Source organism: Bison bison, unplaced genomic scaffold, assembly GCF_000754665.1.
Source record: "Bison bison bison isolate TAMUID 2011002044 unplaced genomic scaffold, Bison_UMD1.0 scf7180017864263, whole genome shotgun sequence".
In the NCBI taxonomy this organism is placed as follows: Eukaryota; Metazoa; Chordata; class Mammalia; order Artiodactyla; family Bovidae; genus Bison; species Bison bison.
Genome location: NW_011494835.1, coordinates 11,533,244 through 11,555,447, shown reverse-complemented (window position 1 = coordinate 11,555,447; position 22,204 = coordinate 11,533,244). Strand labels below are relative to the sequence as shown.

Here is a 22,204-nt window from a genome sequence, read left to right as displayed (position 1 = left end):
ATTGGTGTTTTTCCTTCTGGCTTACTTCACTCTGTATAATAGGCTCCAGTTTCATCCACCTCTTTAGAACTGATTCAAATGTATTCTTTTTAATGGCTGAGTAATACTCCATTGTGTATATGTACCACTGCTTTCTTATCCATTCATCTGCTGATGGACATCTAGGTTGCTTCCATGTCCTGGCTATTATAAACAGTGCTGCGATGAACATTGGGGTACATGTGTCTCTTTCCCTTCTGGTTTCCTCAGTGTGTATGCCCAGCAGTGGGATTGCTGGATCATAAGGCAGTTCTATTTCCAGTTTTTTAAGGAATCTCCACACTGTTCTCCATAGTGGCTGTACTAGTTTGCATTCCCACCAACAGTGGAAGAGGGTTCCCTTTTCTCCACACCCTCTCCAGCATTTATTATTTGCAGACTTTTGGATAACAGCCATTCTGACTGGTGTGAAATGGTACCTCATAGTGGTTTTGATTTGCATTTCTCTGATAATAAGTGATGTTGAGCATCTTTTCATGTGTTTGTTAGCCATCTGTATGTCTTCTTTGGAGAAATGTCTATTTAGTTCTTTGGCCCATTTTTTGATTGGGTCATTTATTTTTCTGGAGTTGAGCTGTAGGAGTTGCTTGTATATTTTTGAGATTAGTTGTTTGTCAGTTGCTTCATTTGCTATTATTTTCTCCCATTCTGAAGGCTGTCTTTTCACCTTGCTAATAGTTTCCTTTGATGTGCAGAAGCTTTTAAGGTTAATTAGGTCCCATTTGTTTATTTTTGCTTTTTAAGATCCATGTCTTTGCAAATATAATGTCTTTCTGGAGAGTTCCTCAGATTATGCCCCATGTTTTTTCTCTGTGACAGATTAGACTGAGCCAGTTTGTTTAACTTATGTCATAACAGAAGTTTGCACAACCAATGCAGCAACCAATATAGCTTAAATGTTTAAAATAACATTGAAATTGGTATTAATGTACCTGTGTCTTTAGGTGGACTCACATCTCTTTTGAGGTGGAGACTACATTTTGTCACTTGGCATCCTGGGATGATTAAAGAGGCTGCTCAATTATTTATTTGTTAAAAAAAAAAGAAAACTTTCAACTCCCAACTTTTGGTATCTGTGAAAATACTATCTTATGTCTGTAATCTGGGTACCAAACAACAGTGTTTGGCTATTAACCATATACGGTTAAGAGCAGCCAGGTTTCCAGAGGTCCAGCGCTGGCCAGATTATGGCCTTTAAAGGATGATCTCATTTAATCCTCATAGCCGCTGTGAGGTGGTGTAGAAATGTATCCTGTATCACACATCAGGGGCCCAAGCCCACTGGGGTCAACCAGCTGGTCCATGGAGAAGCCAGGAGTCAAACCCGGGTGATCTACCTTTAGAATCTGTGCTCCCAGTGCTTGTGAGCCAAATGTTAAGTAAAATTAAGACCTGCATTTGATAACAACAGGATGGGAAGAAGGCTCCTATCACTCACTTGAGCGAAGGGAAAGCCTCGGTATTGTTTTAAGATTTGTTTTTTAAGATAAACAGTACAAAAATATTCAGTAGTCTCTCTCTGTATTATGTGAGTGAGTATCTCACCTTAATTCCACTTTGTCATTTATTTCATTAACATAAAGGGAAAGTTCATGTCTTGTGTATAAACACATACTTGGAACTAATATTTACTAAGTGACTTTGTATATAAATCCTCTAAGGGAGGAATATCATAGAGTGGTTGTAAGAATTTTCCCTAATATATATATATATACACACACACACATACATACAGACATATACAGACATATAAATATGCCTGGCATTTTGAATACCTGCATACTATGTATTTAATCAATAGTAACACTATTTATTTATACCATATTTATCTGACCTTGTAAAGGAACAAAAGGTGAAAAATCTGTCCAGTATGCAACATTACCATGGTCTTATTAAGCAGATATGTTAAACAGTGTATTTGTGTGTAGGGGTGTGTACTTCGTTAATTCAGGGACATAGAGCACAGAGGTTTCTAGGGTCCACATGGGCTTAATTTACCATTGGACACTATCAGATAACTGATCACTAGATAGAAAGACATTTCTAAAATAGTGATAACCCTTATAATCCTTACACAGTGAGTTGTCCTCACTTTACATGACATAATTCTTCTCTGTTTTGAATCACAATTATAATGATTGTATTGAGTTTGTATAATCTAACTTTCAAAATTGATATCTAAAGATGTCATATAGAAAGAAAGTTTGAGTACAGAAAGATCTGAAACATTAACTAAATCAAATAAAAATGCAAATAAATGACATAGTTAAAACATTTTTCAAAATGTATTTTTGGGTCCATAGATGTTATAATAAATCTCAAAAGAGAAGTATATTTTAAATTTCTGAATATAGTTTAGTGAGACTTTTCATTTTGAGATAAGTTGCTCCTGTTCTTGTGAACGTTGCCAATTTCGTCTGTACTCTTATCAAATTCATTATATATGTCATCATTAGAAAAAAAGTGGACTTAAAACTGTTTATATTAGGAAATGATCTGTGGATTTACACAAGCAATGCTTTGTAACAACTGTAAATCAATAATACTTCTTTAATCAATGTAGGAAGTCTCCTCTCAGGCCAGTAGTTTAACTGCTTACAGGTGGCCCTCAGCTGCTCGGCGCTCTTGATGCTTCTGCTCCCTTGTTTGGGAGGGAAATGGACTGACTGTCTCCTGCAGGGCCTTTCGACTCCTAAAGGGAGGGAGGCTCGTCTACTCGTACATTTGATGCCTCATTTCCTTCAGCCTGAGTGGCTTAACGGCATGTCAGCAGTGCTTTTATTCTTTAATTCTTTTAGAGGAAAAGAAAAAGACTTTATCTTGTCCCCAAAAGCTTTCAGTCTGATATTAGTGCTGTTAATGATTCTGGCAAAGGATAGCATTACGTCTTGAATTGATGAAATCATTCATTAGACAAAAACAGAACCCATCCCAATTGGTAGACATCCGTGGTAGTCAGAATGCTAGCCCCCACAATGTCCATGTCCTTAGCCCTAAAATCTGTTGTTTTACAAGGCAAAGGGGAATTAAAGTTGCTCATCAGCTGGGCTTCCCTGGTGGCTCACATGCTAAAGTTGCTCATCAGCTGACCTTGAGATGAGATTATCTAGGTGAGCTCAGTATAGTTGTTGTTGTTCAGTCACTAAGTTGCATCCAACTCTTTGTGACCCCATGGACTAGAGCACACCAGGCTTCCCTGTCCTCCCCTATCTCCTGGAGTTTGCTCAGGTTAATGACAGTAGCTCATATATATAGTTAACTCAGTATAGTTACATGACCCTTAAAAGTATAAATACAGAAAGAAACACTTTAAATTTACTTAATGCAAAGCCTATCTCTGGGAAGAGTACATCCCAACTTTCTAAGCAGATCTTATGAGAGTTCTATGTTTGATTTTTTTATATCTCCCAAATTATGTAAATAGTCACCAACACTTAGCCCCTTTAGTCATGGTGTTTTTATAAACCTAAGCACAGATTGAATGCTGATCATGTGTAAAGAGACATTTAACCCCTATGCCGCTTGAACCTCTTGTTTTCCTTCTGCCTGTCTCTGCTGCACCTCGTAATTCTCCAGAGCGCTCTCATAGCTTTGCTTTCTCCCCAGCTCTAATGGGCTGTTCTCCCTTTCCGTTTTACATTTTTGGTTGTGACAGCCCTTCCACCTCAAAGCATAGTTTTCAGTGATTTCTTACTCCTTGCTTATGTTTCATTCTGTCTCCTACTCTTCACATTCGTCACACATCTCACGCAGTGTGGCATTCTGTATCTGATGTTTCCAGTATCTGTAATCTGAAGGTGTTAAGTCTATTTGGATTCTTCCTCTTGCCTCATTTGCAGTGGGTGTTTCCTTTTGTTTTAAGGCATTTACCCTGTGGGATCCTCTCTCTTTCCTTTCCCTCCCTCTATTTTCTTTCTTCCCTTCCTTCTCTCCCTCCCCTCCCCACCTTGGGGATTTCCTTTATTCCCTTGTGAGCCCAATAATGCATTACACTTTTTTGTTTCTTTTATTTTATCCATGACCAAGCTGTTGGGTGGCAGGAGCTCCTTCAGAGGCTCTAGTATCCTTCCATAGTAGTGGAGTGAAGCATATTCTGTAATAATTTCCTCAAGAGAGGATTTGTATTTGTTTTTGCCAGGAGCCATGGTGGTGGTGTGCTAGCAAACTAGGGCAAATTTGGTCCCATTCAGTGGTTCAGGCTTAATGCTAAAGCCCAGGGTTCGGTGTTTCTCATTTTAAAAGGGTCAGAGTTCATCATCTAGATCTCAAGGCTGGTGTTATTCTTTGCCCAGATAGCAGCCTGGCATTTGTATATGCTGAATGCTCATCTAGCCCTGCGCTCTTCTTAACTCTTCCCTTCCTCTTTTCCTTCCTCTGCCTACACCTCCCGCTTAGAGATTTCCTCTGCGAGTATTTCTGAGTATGCCCAACAGTGCAGTACCTTTCTGTTTTGTTGTATGTTATCGAAGCATATAGTGGTATGGTTCCCTTCAGAGTATCTAGTGGCCCACGCTAGTGGTAGAAGTGAAAAGTATTCTTTTCTGCCAGTTACTGTGAACCCTTCAAGTGTTTTTCTCTGTGAAAATAATAATCGGTAAAATGAAATAATAATTTGGAAACAATACTTCAAGCACTCAAAACCAACAGTCTCAAATGTATATTTAAAAGAGGGCAACATAAATTAATAAGTAAAATTAATAAGTAAATAAAAATAACTTGTCTCACCAGTCTCCTCTGTCCATGGGATTCTCCAGGCAAGAATACTGGAGTGGGTTGCCATTTCCTCCTCCAGGGGATCTTCCCAACCCAGGGATCGAACCCGAGTCTCTTGTGTCTGCCGCATTGGCACACAGATTCTTTACCACTACTGCCACCTGGGAAACCCATATAAAGAAAAACTACTGGCTAAATATATTTTACATGCAATTGTTTTCTTCTCTGAAGGAAAAAATAAAACATTTTAAACAAATCTGTACTGCTGTGAATACACTAACAGTGTGTTGGGGGATTTAACAGGTCCAGAGGACGATAGCAAAGCAAATTCAGATGGTGAAACAGATTGGAAAAGGTCGCTATGGGGAAGTTTGGATGGGAAAGTGGCGTGGCGAAAAGGTAGCTGTGAAAGTGTTCTTCACTACAGAGGAGGCCAGCTGGTTCCGAGAGACAGAAATATATCAGACGGTGTTGATGAGGCATGAAAACATCTTGGGTGAGTATAAGTCTGTATTAGCGATGTTCAGGGTTTCCTAGCTTTCCTCGCTTTTTCTGTTAACATCTGCATATTAACTCATCTGTCTAGATCCGCTATGAAATATATAGACATTTTCTTTTTGGCCTGAGCCCAAGAATGTCATGCACATCTAATGGGAGACCTCACAGGAGGAATGACGAAGGCACTTCTATGAATGGATGGTGGGCTTGAAATGAAACATGTTCAAATTGTTTTTTTTTTCTTCAGGGACAGCAAATGCAAATGCAACACCAAAATTTCTCAGATTTCTTAGGGATTTGAAGGAGCACATTTTTGTCTAAGTACTGTGAAGTTATGGGAATTTTATCTGCAGGGTTTATTTATATCCAGAGTTTATATTGAGAATTGATTTCCTTTTTAAGTTAGAAATGATCTAGCTGGATTATTCAAGTAGAAAGAGTGTCAGCTAATCCTGGAGTGTGTGCCTGTTTTGTAAACAGTGTCTTATGTGTAATTATAATACCATGAACTATTTACTGTTAACTTAGAAATAATTTAAATATCAGCTGCTGATTAGAAAGGTATCCTGTCTTCAGAAACAAATGCTTAGTGTTTCTCCACCCCTGCTGTTTTGGTTATCTGTGATGGGCTTCCCAGGTGGCTCAGTGGTAAAGAATCTACCTGCCAAGCAGGAGATGCAGGTTCAATCCCTGGGTCGGGAAGACTCCTTGGAGAAGGAAATGGCAACCCACTCCAGTATTCTTGCCTGGGAAATCCCATGGACAGAGGAGCCTGGTGGGCTACAGTCCATGGGGTCACAAAGAGTCAGACACGACTTAGGAACTAAATTGCAACAATGATGGGTATTAGTAATTTAATGCTCTCATAAGCACAATCAGAAAACCGAATGAGATGCCGAATAAAAGACACCTATGACAAAGGACGATCATTGAAAAAATGAATTATCCTGGTAGTATTTAGAAAACACGTAGCTTCAACCCTTTTTGTCTTCTTTCCTTTTAGGCTTCATTGCTGCAGATATCAAAGGGACGGGGTCCTGGACACAACTGTACCTAATCACAGATTATCATGAAAACGGTTCCCTCTATGATTACCTGAAGTCCACCACCCTAGATACTAAGTCGATGTTGAAGCTAGCCTATTCCTCAGTCAGTGGCCTGTGTCATTTACACACTGAAATCTTTAGTACTCAAGGCAAACCAGCAATTGCCCATCGAGATCTGAAAAGTAAGAACATCCTCGTGAAGAAAAATGGAACTTGCTGTATAGCTGACCTGGGCTTGGCTGTTAAGTTTATTAGGTTAGTATCAAGGTAAACAAATATACTTTTTATGGTTCTTTTCTATCATTTTTTATAGATGATGCATTTTGTCACTCAGGGCTTCTAGGATATTTAGTGGAGGAGGAATGTTGCTAACTTTGACTTTTCCTGGAGGGGAAAAAGAAGAAACATCTTCTTTGCAACAAATAAACAGTGTTTGGGTCAGTTCTATTGTTTCTAAGCTTATCAGTGACCTGACTTCAAGACATTGTTCACGTAGGTTTGAGCTGTCATGAATCTGTTAAGAAAAGAAGTTGCTAATGCCTGGGATTGTGTGCTCAGAATTCTGCATAACATTTGTTAGGTAGGAAGAGGTTTCAGGAAAGAGCTACAATTATGTAGTGATAAAGGCATTTTTTATGTGTTATAAGAAAGATAACTTGCAGAGGTATTCCATGAGAAATGTTAGAAATGAATAAGCAACGCAGTGCCAGTATTCAGCACTGCAGCTTCTGCAGGATGGGCAAGAAGAAGGCCCATAGCTGGGGTTCTGGTTTGCTTACCTTTGTTGTATTCATGGCAGCTCCTTTATCGTGTAGGATTTAATTAGAAAGATGATTCTTCTGCTTTGAAAACAAAACGAAATGAGTTTGCAAACTACAAGAAAAGAGGGATCATCTTATACCTGCTTTTTAAAAATTCAGTTCAGGCCCAGCTTTTATTAAACTATTGGACCTTATTATGGATTTTTTCCCCCAAAGAGACTGTAGAATATGGAGAAGGACATAAAGGAAAAGCCAAGACAAAGAATAAAACTGACGAGAAAGGACTAGGGGATTGGTATTTTCACCCAGAAGTAAAGATGGAGAGGTGATAAAATGATAAATCCTAAATATATAAAGGTCTTCACCAACTGGGGAAGGTAGAGGGTAGCAAATTGAAGTCCTTGGTCTTTAAAAACAAAGCAGGAGGAAATGCTTTGGACTGTAGATTCAAGTTAGAAATATGAGCTCCTGCTAATAAAGATGATTTGAATCTTCTCTCTCTTCTGAATTCTTTTTTCTGACCTACACCCTTTTTTAAGTCTCATCTACCACAGGGAACTTTCCTTGATGCTTCTTAAATTGCCAGCGTTTCTCCTTCCCTCCCTGTGAAATTTCTCAAGAGTTCTAAAGAGTAATTTGCTTTCACAGTCCAGTAGTTCACGGTATTTGCAGTTTGGCTGCTGCTCCGTCTCTTCTGAAGCTCCTTTACTGAAGGACAGCATGGATTTTGTCACCAGAAGCCTTTTTTCCCATCGGCCCACCTCCCCTGTGCCCACACTTTTCTTGCTCCTGTGTTCCTAGTGTGTTTATTCCAGGTTCTCCTCCTTTCTCTCTGTGGGTTCTGCTCTCTTTTTCTTAAGCATTTTTCCACTTCTCAATATCATGCTGCACATGCTTTCTCTCCCCATTTCCCAGTTTTGGTGGATCCATTCTAAAGTGTGAGGCTCGTTCCCTTTGTTCCCTAAGATTGCTCAGTTGAATGAATTCTGTCTCCATGATATTCCCGCTGGAACTGGGCCAGTTGGGGGCCTCCTACCATTTTTCTAGATTCTGGAGTAAAGCATTTTGTAGTTATTTCCTCTTCCCAATTTGTCTTTTACATACTGCTGCCAGGTATACTTTCTTGAAGCATAATTTTGGGCATCATCGTAATTTCATCATTTGCTCTGGCTTTGGGTTAAAATGTAATTTCTCTCACACCTCTGAGTGTTTGTAATATGCTTTTATCTTTATCTGAATACCCCATATCCTCTCCTTTATTTTAGTAGCTACTACTTCATAATTTTATCCTTTAGAACCCCTATTATCATTCCCTTACAAGCCTGGCTTTCAGTGAGTTTCTGTTGTATGGTCATCAGTGACTGCTTTTCTGTCATTGTCAGTGGAGACGAAGTTCCGTGAAGGTAGATACCATGTTTTTCTTAAATTTACATCTCTAGTCTTTCCTTGGTGCTCATTATATAGGGGTTGCTTCAAAATTTTGTATAAAGCTTAAATGAATGATTCCATATGGACTATGGGATGAAGGGAAAAAGCATTTTTTTTCCTCTTATCTCCAGGGATTTTTCACACGCTGAATTAAATATACCTTTCTATTTTTATGTCCAATTTATATGGACATAAAACTCTCCAATTTATATGCTTTATTTTGCAAGGCTGAACTTATTTGTGTGTTTTCCATGTATACTCCATGTTTGCTACTGGTTTGCTTTTGGCTAGACAGCATATGGCACTCCAGTACTCTTGCCTGGAAAATCCCATGGACGGGGGAGCCTGGTGGGCTGCCGTCTCAGGGGTCGCACAGAGTCAGACACGACTGAAACGACTTAGCAGCAGCAGCAGCAGACAACATATAGCTTGGAATGCCCTTGCGTCTCCATGTTACTTAATCCAGTCTCAGAGTTACCTCTAAGTCACTTTACTCATCCCCCAGGTAGGAAGGATGACATCATCTCTTCTACTCCCGTGATAATTTTCTGACCCTTGCCTGCCTGACCCTGTAATTATTTTAGTGCATGCCTCATCTTACCCTCCTCTTCACTGGGCATCTTGAGAGTCCATGTCGTTATGTGATGTTTCTCATTTGACATGACATAGTGAGTTACCCATTAGAGATATTATTTTGAATCAGTACTCGTTGGCAGTATCAAAGTAATTAAGAACTCATTGTCTTAATAGACCTTAAAAAAAAAACCAGGAAAATGAGTATCTATTATATTTCTGAAACTTAGTTCTGCTTAATGGGAATGAACTAAATGAACTCTCAAATTTCATACAAACCCAGATATAAGCAGTGGAAGGAAATACATTAAGGGATAATTCAGAGATTTATTTGGCATATATTGACTGTTTAATGGAGAGAGGAAGGATATGAGGATACTAGCTCAGATGAACAACTTCAATAGCTATCGCAAAGACCTCATATGGCTAACTAGCAGCTGTGGGATCATTTGCCACCCTGGGCCTCAGTTTCCTTTATATTAAATGGATGTTGAATTTGGTAATTGGAAGTCCTTTTCATGTTTTTATTTCATATGTTTCAGAGGAACTTTGGTCTTCTCAATTTTTGAGCCTCACTTTTAAACCTTGCTGTACACAGTTCTTTGGTTTTCACTCTGCCCGACTTTCCTGTTGCGGGGGAGTATGAAGCATATGTGCACAGATATTTACAGCATTGTACTACAAGTGGGGTCAAAGCTAACTCAGTGTTGAGTTCTCAAACTTCACATGTGAACTTCCTGTGAGAACTTAATCTTTGCTGTGGTCTCTGTGTGCTAAGTGTTCTCTCAGGCTTTTAAATCATTTTGGGGAGGTTTCCAGTGATGTTTGGAGAAGGAAATGGTAACCCACTCCAGTATTCTTGCCTGGAGAATCCCGTGGACAGAGGAGCCTGGTGGGCTGCTGTCCATGGGGTCTCACAGAGTCAGACATGGCTGAAGCGACTTTGCATGCATGCATTGGAGAAGGAAATGGCAACCCACTCCAGTATTCTTACCTGGAGAATCCCAGGGACAGAGGAGCCTGGTGGGCTACCATCTATGGGGTCGCACAGAGTCGGACGTGACTTAGCCGCAGCAGCAGCCAGTGATGTTCACAGAGGGTGGACAATGCATTAGAGGTTTCCTGCTCACTTAACTTCTTTATGCTGTATTGTTTTCTTCGTGCACACTCTTGAAAATGATGTAAGTGCTGATGCATCTCATCAGCCGAAGGGAGATGGAATCCGGGTGATGCCACGAGAGACACTCCCATTAACCTTAATCTCTCGGGATAAGAAAACAGTGAAACATGGAATCTCATGAAGGAACTTACAGAGCTTTCCACCCTGCCCTCTGGAGGATCACACAGCCCCTCTGGTACTTCAAGGACAGAATGATATGTTTTCTTAGTGAGGGAGTAAGTCCTGCCTGGCTTATGGCCTTTCAGGTATTATGTTTTATATAGAAAGCCTACAGTGAAGACTGGGCTGTAACACACATCTCCAGATTGATGCCTGCCCATTTGTCCACGTGCAGAGGAGATGGAGAGTCTGGCCCAGAAGGTTCTCAGTGTTCTTTGTCTCTCAGTGACATATACACCACTGCTTCTGGTGTGTATACTTAGTGGTTTTCAAAAAAAGGGACATGGTTAAGTCACAGACCAAGCACGAGTGGCAGCACACCCAAGCAGGGTTTCTGCAGCCTCATCCACCTTCTTGAAGAGTTTCCATGTCAAGCTTCTCTTTCTAAGAAACCCTGAGATGTCTCAGGGTTTACTCATAAGAGCAGTGAATTCTGTTGGTGCTGCAGAAAACCCTTCTCATTGGTTAACATCTGCCTAGGCAGAGCTCAGTTCAGCAAGTCAGTTCAATAGCTATTTGCAAGATACAATAGGAGAGATGAAGGATGTGCATAGTCCCTTCTTCTATGAGAATATTTCATGCTTTGAAAGGTCATTTTTGTCTTTCTAACAAGTGATTCAGTATTCTCTGCTGTGGTTCATGTGTGGTTAGTTTCTTGCAAGAAATGTGTGGTAACATTCCTTGAAAGAATCTCTGCTTATGGATTCATAATTAGAAGCTTAATTAATATGAAAAAAATTAATATAAGGTTAAGATAGATATTATACTTTTAAATACCTGCTTTATTCCCTGCCATCAAAATAAAATTCTTTCTGTCCTTTTTCCAGTGCATGAGACCCTAGAGTTTAAGGCACACCCTGCTCCACTGAGTTGGAAGGGTGCTCAGGTTCATTCTCTGGTCTCTTAGGATCCTGGAAGGAGGCCCCACTTCCAGCCTTTCTGCATCCACAAGGACTCTTTGATTCTTTTCCTCAGTTCTACCAACACCTGCAGTCTACACGCCGCTGTAGACACCAGTATTGGGCCACTGCAGGCAGCTGCCTGGGCACAGGCAGTAAGAGGCTGCCCGGTTTGTAGACAACATAACCCATTAAAATGATCTCCGTGTGCGGAAGTTCTAAACAGTGTCAGTGATAAGATGCCCTCTCCCAGGAGAGGGCCTCACCTCTACCATCCTCTCCTTAGTACATATAGCCTTCTTGCACTTTCAGAGAGAAAAGCCTTGGTCTTATGTCTTTTTCTTCTTCTATGTCTGTCTGTCTGTTTGCGTTTTCCCCACCCCCCTTCTCTCCGACACACACACACACATACACACCCTAAGTCATCTTTGCTTTCCTCCCCAACCTGGAGTAGTTTCCTTGAAATCTCTCACTTGCTTTGTGGCCCCAAATAAGAGGTGCTGCATCCATCTCTTCTTGCCAAACTCTTCTCTTGGCCCTCCCATCCTCCACGGAAAAGGAAAGCAGGGGATGGTGAGGCCACCTGCCCTCGTCTGCTTCTTTCTCTCTCCTGGGGCCTTTCCTTCAGGTACTCATACCTGTCCTTAAAGATCTGCATCTCGTCCTAACGCTGGGCCTGGGGAAGAACCCCTCTGATTGTACTTCCTGTCCCTTCTGCTTTCTTTGCTTTTGCTGCCCCAGTGCTAAATCGCTTTAATTTCTCTTTGTGACCTTGAACATGAATACAAGTTCCATTTTTCTCTCCCCTTATTTGGAAACAGCTAAGATGATGTGACTGAATACCTGGGAGAGAAATGTAGTTTAATTACTTTCAAGTAGGAAAACCCTCCTGAGGCAAAAGGGACAGAGCCGGATGTCTTGGAGAAACTAATACTTTATAATGTTGGATGGAAATTACTTATAATAAGTATGTTTGTTCTTTAACATATAGCGCTGAAGGCTTTTGCCATTGGGTTGATAGTCCTGTACAAAATTAATTTGCTGAACAAAATGCAATTTATCTTTCTACATGGCTGCAATGTTTCATTTTATGGCCTATGTATAATAGAGATTTTTAAGTTTTTCTTTAAATCATACATAGAAAAGTTTACTATTAAAAAACCTTTTCCTTCTTTCATTTAAAGTGTATTCCCTACTGCCATGTGCAAGACACGTGGTGAATGGAGACGGAGTGGAGACCTGCTCCTTAGGGACAAACCCAATGATTATGATGTCATTCAGGGCTCAGAGGAGTTTACAGTCTTTGGTTGGAAGATGAATATTCATTGAGATGCCACAAAGGAGAATATTTATTCAGGTTCTTCTAGGGGAAGATATTTATTCAGCTCTCCCGGGGAAGATAGTTATTCCAGCGCTGGTGGGAGGGCACTTAGGATGGAGAGCGCAGGGTGGGAGAGGGACAGTAGTGTAAGTAAGGAACTGGTTTTGGAGCATCTGATGGACAAGCAAAGTCCTCGACCGAGTGTTTTTTCCATGTTTGAGGGAATGAGAGTCTAGAGAACTATAAATAGTCTGGCCATTACAAATCCTAAATCTGTTATCCTCCAGTACCAATTAGTTTTTAGTTTTCCCATAGATGTCTCCATGCCACGCATTCTGTTAGCCCTTCTTGACCTCCCAAATCCAACTAAAAGATTAAGGGCTAAGTATAAGAATGGAAAAGAATTATCTAAAATCGTTACCAACTGAGGTTATGAGAGTATGCCTTTGGCCTAAATGTACTCCTGTGGGGCCCATGTTCTTGGTTTTCTTTCCCAGAACATGTTCTGGCAGATGATTTAAGCTGTTCGCCGTCTTCTTTCCATCTGCAAACCCCCGTGCTCATTTCTCTGCACAGAACCCAGAATCCTCTGTCCAACCCAGCACTGGTTTCCCCCAGTGGTTCAAGGTCATAAACTATAACACACACAGGTTACACAATAATGAAGAACCTGCTGTGTGTTCACATGAGAGGTGTCAGTGGGTAGAAGAGGAGGAGAGAAATTGCTTTATAATTGAAGGGGGAGCCTCTGTGGCATCTTTGACATCTGTTATTTTCCCACATTATCATTCAGCCTCTTCTCTTTTGTGTTCCTTACTATGTACTCTTTAGGTACACGGGTGACCTTTTTCTATTATGTCCTGCTGATAAATACCGTGATTCATATTTTATACTCTTTCTAGCCTTAGAAAAAAGCCTAGAGCACTGAGACCTACATTTGCTGATGGAAAGGAGTATGAACTTTTTTTTTTTTTTTTCATTTAAAAAGATTTCCTTTAACTGTTATTTTAGGAAAATGGGCTCCTTCAGAGTTGTTGCTTTTAAAAGATCTTGAGGGGCCTAATGAGTATCCTAGTGACACGTCTGGTGAAATAGCTTTAGCTAAAGAATTTTAGATGGAAGCGAATTTTAAATGGTAGTAAGAATGAAGCTTTATAAGTTTTAGTAAATGTTAACAATTTTGCGATCTACAGAGGGATAACTGCCACCCTTCAGATTTTCCCAATGACACTGTGTTTTATGTTTTTGAAGATAGAGATTGAGGCAGTGAGATCCGACCCCAAGCTGTTTTTTTTCTTCCCCCAAAGCCACTGTGTGGTGGTGGTTGCCCAGTCGCTCAGTCCTGTCCACCTCTTTGCTGCCTCGTGGACTGAAGCACACGAGGATCCCCTCCGTTATCTCCCAGAGTTTGCTCAGACTCATGTCTACTGAGTCAGTGATGCCATCCAACCATCTCATCCTCTGCCACCACCTTCTCCTTTGGCCTTCAATCTTTCCCAGCTTCAAGGTCTTTTCCATTAAGTCTTCCCTTTGCATCAGGTGGCCAGAGTATTGGAGCTTCGGCATCAGTCCTTCCAATGAATATTCAGGGTTGATTTCCTTTAGGCTTGACTGGTTTGATCTCCTTGCAGTCCAAGGGACTGTCAAGAGTCTTCTTCTGAAACACAATTTGAAAGCATCAGTTTTTTGGTGCTTAGCCTTCTTTATGGCCTACCTCTCACATCTATCCATGACTATTCGAAAAACCATAGCTTTGACTTTACAGACCTTTGTTGGCAAAATGATGTCTCTGCTTTTTAATATGCTGTCTAGGTTTATCATAGCCCTTCTTCCAAGGAGCAAGCATCTTTTAATTTCATGGCTGCAGTCACCCTATGCAGTGATTTTGGAGCCCAGGAAAATAAAATCTGTCACTGCTTCCATTGTTCCTCTTCTGTTTGCCTTGAAATGATGGGACTGGATGCTATGATCTTAGTTTTTTGAATGTTGAGTTTCAAGCCAGCTTTTTCACTCTCCTCTCTCACCCTCATCAAGAGGCTTTTTATTTCCTTTTCACTTTCTGCCATTAGAATGGTATCATCTGCATATCTCAGGTTGCTGATATTTCTCCTAGCAGTCTTGATTCCAGCTTGTGCTTTGCTAAATTTGCTGTTGTCTGTGATGCAGTATGATGAACAGTGTGGTATTTGATATATGCAGCTGTTTTCTGCATTGAGGAAAAAGAACAAACATATCAGTGGTTGAGAGTGAGTGGAGTCTGATGAAAAGAAAAAGAAAAACTCTTGGGAATCAAGAGAAAGGAAGGTTTATCACAGATTTTCTAGAGACTTCAGGTTAATCATGAGGGTTTTTTTTTGTTGTTGTTAATCTTTTCTGTTTTGCAGTTGATTCATCCATCAAAACAGGGGTTCATTGCTCCATATTTCCACTAGTTTCTTTTGAGCTGTGGGACTTGTTGAACTCGTGATGCGTGCTTAGCATTGTGCTGGAAGTGATGTTACATGTCTCCTCTCATTAATTGTCAGCTTCTCACGCAATCATAGTTTGGCAGATTTGCAAAGTGGGTTCACAGCTCCGGCTCCAGCTCACTGCACTGAGACCATGGTTCCCACATGCCAGCCTGCAGATGACTGTGCTTCCATCAGGAATTTTCTCCCTGTCTATGCAGAATAATAATAATTAATAGATCATGTTGTGAAATCGTCTGGAAGCTAAAGATAATATATTCAGTTATTTTCCTTTTTATTAAAAAATACATGTTATTTGGTTTATGAAATAATAGTGCTAGTAGAAATCCTTTTTATAGGTCTCTGCTTATCAAAGTAAAACCTTTGCAAATCTTCGTTGATCCTCTCCTCCTGTCCCTTCTTACTTGTTTGTAGCTGCAAAAGCCTCCCAACACTTGGCTTAAGAAATACTGTCTCAAATAAACCAAATTCACATGTGCATCTGCCAGTTTTAAGGGCTAATATATGAAGGGATGGACGGTGATTTTGACATTGAATAGGTATTTATTCATAGCAATAATGTAGAGTTTACACTGATCTTGTGGCAGTGCTATCTTACATGTTGTAGCTTCATTCTGCTTGTCATCTTCATTGGGTTTTGACCTGGGATTATTGAACTTTTGGCAAGAAATTTTTTAGGGAAACGTTACGCCTTGAAAGGATATCCTTTCTCACCTTTCACTAAAGCACCGAATTAGGAATCCCCCGACGTGTCATTCATTGGTCCTCTTCAAAGCTGATAGCGCTTTGCCTGCCTTTCTCCTTAGTGACACGAATGAAGTTGACATACCACCCAACACTCGAGTTGGCACCAAGCGCTACATGCCTCCAGAAGTGCTGGATGAGAGCTTGAACAGAAACCACTTTCAGTCTTACATCATGGCCGACATGTACAGCTTTGGACTCATCCTTTGGGAGGTCGCTAGGAGATGTGTATCAGGAGGTAAGTGACAGTGATACTCCTGGAGCTGCTGCAAATCCTTTCTCTCTGGTCAGAAATCAGAGTTATTGCATTGTTTACTAAATCAGATTTGATTTGATTTTCTCCTGTATTTCTGTTGATGCAATCACAGTCCTCCCAAACCATGGGATTTAACATCTTAGAATGGTCTTCGCCACCTTCCCTCCGCCTGCTACTACTGCTGAGTCTCTTTCAGGCACACTGCCAGCTTCCTCTGGCCTTTTCAGAGCTCACCCCCTTCTACCATGTATATTGTCTCCTTTCTCTCCTGAGCTTTTCCTCCAGCAGGTACTCCATCAAGTCAAACCCCCTTTCCTACCCCTTCCAGCTTCTGGCCTCACCCCGAACATCAATGGCCCCTTCCCTGTGGCTTCCTCTGTACAGATGAAGGGAGACACATCAATGTGGGGGGATACCCGTTGTTTAAGCCCCTAATTCTTGAATTTCTATGATACGTCCTCATAAACGAGCTTGAAAGCATCAGTTTGTATCAAAAGGAAATTAAAGCATAAAAGTGTCATTATTGTTCATGATAACTTTTCTGTAAACATAAGGATTCCTTAGTAAAACTAAGAAAAGATTTTTTTAAATATTCAGAGGTAATACTTTTGTAGTTTTCATTTATTGCTGCATAATTTGCTCTCGGCAGATTTGAACATCTTTTAGGTGAGGAGCTGAGCTGCAGGCTTTTCCGTATCAAGTGCCCTGTTTATGCCTCTACTTTTGGTTGTGCTGGTTCAGAAAGTAACATTGCTGCCTTTCCTCAGGATGGCAGGTTCCTCACTTTCTCAAAAATTTGAGCTTATCCAGGGATCTGATAGAGCAGCAGGCGCTTAACTAGTACAGGGATTTTTTTCTTGGACCTGCCGTTTATTTGTGAACCTTTGATGCGTTACTAAATTTTTCTTTGTTTCTGTTTCCTTATTGTCAGAAGGACGTGAATGATTGTATCTACGTCAGATGGTTGTTGTGAGGTTTCAATGATTGTAAAAAAGAATTAAAACTGCCTGGCGTATAAAGAGCACTCAGTACACGTTAGCTATTATTTTTACTTTTCATTTTGGTTGGTAGAGACTTAACTTACGTTTAGAGTCATATTTAAATACGAAGGAGAAACAACAGATCAACAGGTATTCATACTTTCATAGAAAGATCATCTTCAATGATGCCTTCTAATCACTCTGGGAACTCTGTGCCTCATGTAAGCAGTTAAAAATAGAAAACTTTCCCTCTGAAATAAGAGACGTCTTTAGGTCAAAAGGAAAGCGAATGCAGGACAAGTTTCCTAAACAGATATTTTATAAATCTCCTTTTGTAATTATGATTTCATGCTTTATTAAGAGTAAACGAGTCTGTTTTTGAATAATATGCTTACACTTATTTTTTTATTAAGATAGGTTTACAGAAGTTAAAGGAGTAGTAGAGTGTAGATTACTTTTCTAATTACGTTTTCTTGAACATCTAAAAGTGAATAGGGCTACAAGAAGCCTTTATTTGAAAGCTTGTGTGCAGGAATACAGGAGCCAGGATTCTCTACTTAGGAAACAAGCCAACCTTATGTAGACAGCAGAGTATTAGTTGCTTTTCTAGGGCTGTCTTTGCCTGTGGGGGTTAGAGAGGTACTAACATGTTCCCTTATCTCCATATGAGATTGATGTATATTTGTCAGAAAGACCCGGCTCTGTCTAAGACCAACTGTATGGCATTGGGCAAGTTACTTAATCTTTCAAAATCAGCTTTACTCATCTGTATAGTGCTATCTTATAAACATAGTTCTGAGAATCTAATAAGATAAATTATAACATATACTATTCATGCCTGCAGATCATAGACTCTCAGCAGATGAGTTTCTTTGCTCTTCCAGAGGAGACAAGCACAGAGATTCTGTTCTCTAACATTCTCCTTTGTGAGGATATTGGAAATTTGGGGTTTATCTTTCTAGTCTGGATACTTTTGGGTGAAGCAGACATATCCAGGTATAGGCCTTTCAGACTTTGGGAGAAAAGAGAAATTTTTGAAGTTTCAGACACAAAGGCAGCAGTTGTGGAAAATTTTGATAATGTTATTGCATGATAAGGAGAGAGGAGTAAGGCCTAGAGCACAAAGACAGACTCCTGTGAATTGATAATTTTGTGTGGTTGGCTCTGTGTCTGTGGTGGCCTGTACCCCCACCCCACCACCATGCATCCGTCCAGCCAGGTAAGGCACGAGCATTAGGCACCAAGGAAAATCTGAGCTGAATGAGATCAACAGCATCCTCACTTAAGATTTCCAGAACCATCATTTTGAGGATTAGGAAGGGAGGAAGAACGGGAATGAAATGAGCATCTCCTGTCCAGGAGACCTTTGCTTTCATTGTCTTATGTGGAGATGACACACAGCAGAAGGAATTAGTAACGTAGATAGTACATATATTTTTGATCTGTAATCTCAGCAGGGGACAGAATAAATGGTGAGTTGGAGTGATCTGAGAAAACTTTTGAACCTTCTGGTCCTTCATGATTATAAATGGGTTTGGATTTACAAGAAAGGACATAATAAAGTGTTAGTCACTCAGTTGTGTCCAGCTCTACGACCCGCATGGACTATAGCCCACCAGGCTCCTCTGTTCATGGGATTTTCCAGGCCAGAATACTGGAGTGGGCTGCCATGCCCTTCTCCAGGGGATCTTCCCAACCCAGGGATCAAACCCATGTCTCTTATGTCTCCTGCATTGGGAGGCAGATTCTTTACCACTAGCACCACCTGGAATATAGTATTCTAAATTTTCAGTGTGTAAGAATGCATTCTGATGATTAAGCAGAAAGAAAGTGTACATCTGACATTATGTTATGCAGCCATGAAATTAAAAGATGCTTGCTCCTTGGAAGGAAAGTTATGCCCAACCTAGATAGCATATTGAAAAGCAGAGACATTACTTTGCCAACAAAGGTCCGTCTAGTCAAGGCTATGGTTTTTCCTGTGGTCATGTATGGATGTGAGAGTTGGACTGTGAAGAAGGCTGAGCACTGAAGAATTGATGTTTTTGAACTGTGGTGTTGGAGAAGACTCTTGAGAGTCCCTTGGACTGCAAGGAGATCCAACCAGTCCATTCTGAAGGAGATCGGCCCTGGGATTTCTTTGGAGGGAATGATGCTGAAGCTGAAACTCCAGTACTTTGGCCACCTCATGGGAAGAGTTGACTCATTGGAAAAGACTCTGATGCTGGGAGGGATTGGGGGCAGGAGGAGAAGGGGACGCCAGAGGATGAGATGGCTGGATGGCATCACCGACTCGATGGACTTGAGTCTGAGTGAACTTGGGGAGTTGGTGCTGGACAGGGAGGCCTGGTGTGCTGCGATTCATGGGGTCACAAAGAGTCGGACACGACTGAGTGACTAAACTGAACTGAACTGAGGATACACTGCCAAATTTATTATGAGATTCATAATCTCATATTGCAGTAATAGAAATAGTTACATATTGTACAGAATGAGTTTGGGGTGTGTCTGCCAAATTTGCACAAGATTTATATAGATTTTTAAAATTTTGGCACAGAGTACAAGAGCATTTATAAAATCAGAAGTAAATTTGAGATGTTTGTTTACTTAGCTTTTAGAAGTTAGGAAAAAAGGCTTGAAAGTGTATAATAATTTTTCCGTGTGCTTTTTATTCATTTTTTGAATATTGTGTCATTTGGGCCCATTTTTTTCAAGGTTGGTGGGTTTTTGTGGCATTTTTTTTTTTTTCCTGTTTTTCAACCTGAACTTGTCTTTGGTGCTGATAGAAATTTCCTCTGAGAACAGTTGGTTTGTTAGACTTTTATTTCCTCTTCACAGAAAATAATAACCTTATTAAGATCATATTTTCAGGTATAGTGGAAGAATATCAGCTCCCCTATCATGACCTGGTGCCCAGCGACCCCTCTTATGAGGACATGAGAGAGATCGTGTGTATCAAGAAGCTGCGGCCCTCCTTCCCCAACCGGTGGAGCAGCGACGAGGTGAGGTTGGAGGTCACTGCGTGGCCATGACCAGTATCGAAACAGACTTTTCTCCTTTTGCCAAAGTTCCAAATACTTATTGCAGGAATTCGTCTTCTCTGTTGGGACGATAATGGTGTGTCATTGCAGGAATTTATATGGAGATAAGTGCAGTATGTTACATTATCTGTTCCTTTCTCCTGTTTGATTTTGCTGCTTCCAAAATACATTGAATGGGTCAGTATTTAGCCGACATAACTGATAACATGATTTAATTTACTGGTGATGTCCTGACACTTGCATAGAGGCTGTTATTTCTCCGAATGTGCGTGTGTAAAATATTGTGAATTTTCTCCATGACAGACTCACATACAGCATTCTCTCATTTAATGAGAGAAGAGGTAGGCGTCTGAAGAACTGAGTTTTCTGTACACCGAAGTGGTACAGGGTGACCTAGGTGAGATGCCTGACTGTGCTGTGGGTCTTCCTTAATAAGGATGACGTGATGCTGTGGGAACAAACCCACGTTCAGTCGGGCTCTGAGTGCGTCCTGGTGAAACCTACACAGCAGGTCTGAGAGGAGCTGCCGGAAGCAGGAAGTGAGCCGGCCAGCCTTGCCTCTCCTGCCCGCTCTGCGCCTTGCTCACCCCTTCTCCATCCACCCTGGGAAACTCTGGACCCCTCAGACCTGGAGTGTCTGGCAGCACTTGGGGGAGTGCCACATTCTGAGAGGAGTTTGAAGCATCCCTTAAAAAAAAAAAAAAAACAGTATCCAAGCCAGTGCAGACAAATGGACAGAACACTGTTTATAAACTAATTCTTCAGTGTTAATTGCATTTAAAAATAACTTTTGATTCTTTGGTTTTGCGGCCAGTTACTGAAATGCTAAATAATACATATGTTTCCCAGTGAGCTGTGCAGAAAGCTTTATAAGATGCTGGAGATTATATTATTTTGAAGGTGATTATGGGCATTGATATTGCTGAGTCCCTTCACTGAGGATTTCTAATGAAACGAAATGGTGCTTTTCAACAGGAAGGCCAATAATTGACATGCCACAGGAGAACGCAGGAGAAACTTGTAGTGAGGCTGTGCACAGGTCATTAATCTTGTTAAATGGTATAGTGTGATGCTATTATTGTAGCGGACAGCTATGATTGAGGAATAACCACGTTTGTTTGACTAGTATGGAATTAGATAAAAGATTTAAGTTCATCGAGTGTTAGAGACAGTCCGGGAGTGTGCAGCGGAATACAGGCTCCCTGGGTATTTCTGTATTTGTTTAATCTGACTTCAAAGACACTCTTCGACAATCAGCAAAGCCACCTGCTTGCTCCTATCACAAGGAAGACATGAAAATTTGTTTTAGTCCTTTAAGATTTGCATGAGAAAGGAATTTTTATGGAATTTTATGCCTACATGCTTTTAAGACTATCTTTTAAAAGTACATTCAAATTTCAGAAACCCAGAACTAAAACCCAGTATCAAGTGCCAGCCTTACAGATCATACGTTTCTCTCGTGTAAGTCCAGTTTTCCTTTTCCTTCCTGCAGTGTCTCAGGCAGATGGGGAAACTCATGACGGAATGCTGGGCTCACAATCCTGCCTCAAGACTGACAGCCCTACGGGTTAAGAAGACACTTGCCAAAATGTCAGAGTCCCAGGACATTAAGCTCTGAGGCAGGAGTAAGTGTCTCTGGACAAAGCCAGCAGATATTCTTCTGTTTGTGGGCAGAGCAAAAGATGTTCCAGAAGCATCCACAGTACCAGCCTCGCACATCCTCCTGCTCCCCAGAGGGTGTATTCTTACCTCTCAGGGAGCAGCCTGGACAAACAGAAGTTTCCAGAAGCACGGATTCCTCGTGTCTGTCTGTAGGAGGGAGAAACTGCCTGGGTAATTTGTTCAAGATATGATGCATGTTGCTTTCTAAGAAAGCCCAGTATTTTGGGATTGCCTTTTTTTTTTTTTCCTCAAAAGATAATTTTGCCAAAATAAAACAAAAATGTAAATGTTTCAAGGTATATACTATTTTAGTTTAAAGAATAACAACTAAAGTTCTTCCCAGAAACTCTGCTGGAAGGTAAATTAAAATATGTGTTTCCATTGGTAAAATGTTGTTGCACTCTACCAACCAAAAGACAATCGTTGAAGCCGGAGA

At 40.7% G+C, this 22,204-nt stretch overlaps 1 protein-coding gene across 5 annotated transcripts in view; it reads left to right on the top strand.

Annotated features, from left to right (window-relative positions):
- BMPR1B (bone morphogenetic protein receptor, type IB) overlaps nucleotides 1-22,198 on the top strand; it is a 170,263-nt gene extending 148,065 nt beyond the window's left edge. For all 5 annotated transcript variants that reach the window (XM_010848333.1, XM_010848330.1, XM_010848329.1 and 2 more), the window contains 5 exons: nucleotides 5,056-5,248; nucleotides 6,254-6,551; nucleotides 15,892-16,067; nucleotides 19,937-20,067; nucleotides 21,599-22,198. In XM_010848333.1, the coding sequence (XP_010846635.1) occupies nucleotides 5,056-5,248; nucleotides 6,254-6,551; nucleotides 15,892-16,067; nucleotides 19,937-20,067; nucleotides 21,599-21,724 (924 nt within the window). In that variant the 3' untranslated portion in view covers nucleotides 21,725-22,198. The remainder of the gene's footprint in view (nucleotides 1-5,055; nucleotides 5,249-6,253; nucleotides 6,552-15,891; nucleotides 16,068-19,936; nucleotides 20,068-21,598) is intronic.
- The last annotated feature ends 6 nt before the right edge of the window (nucleotides 22,199-22,204 follow it).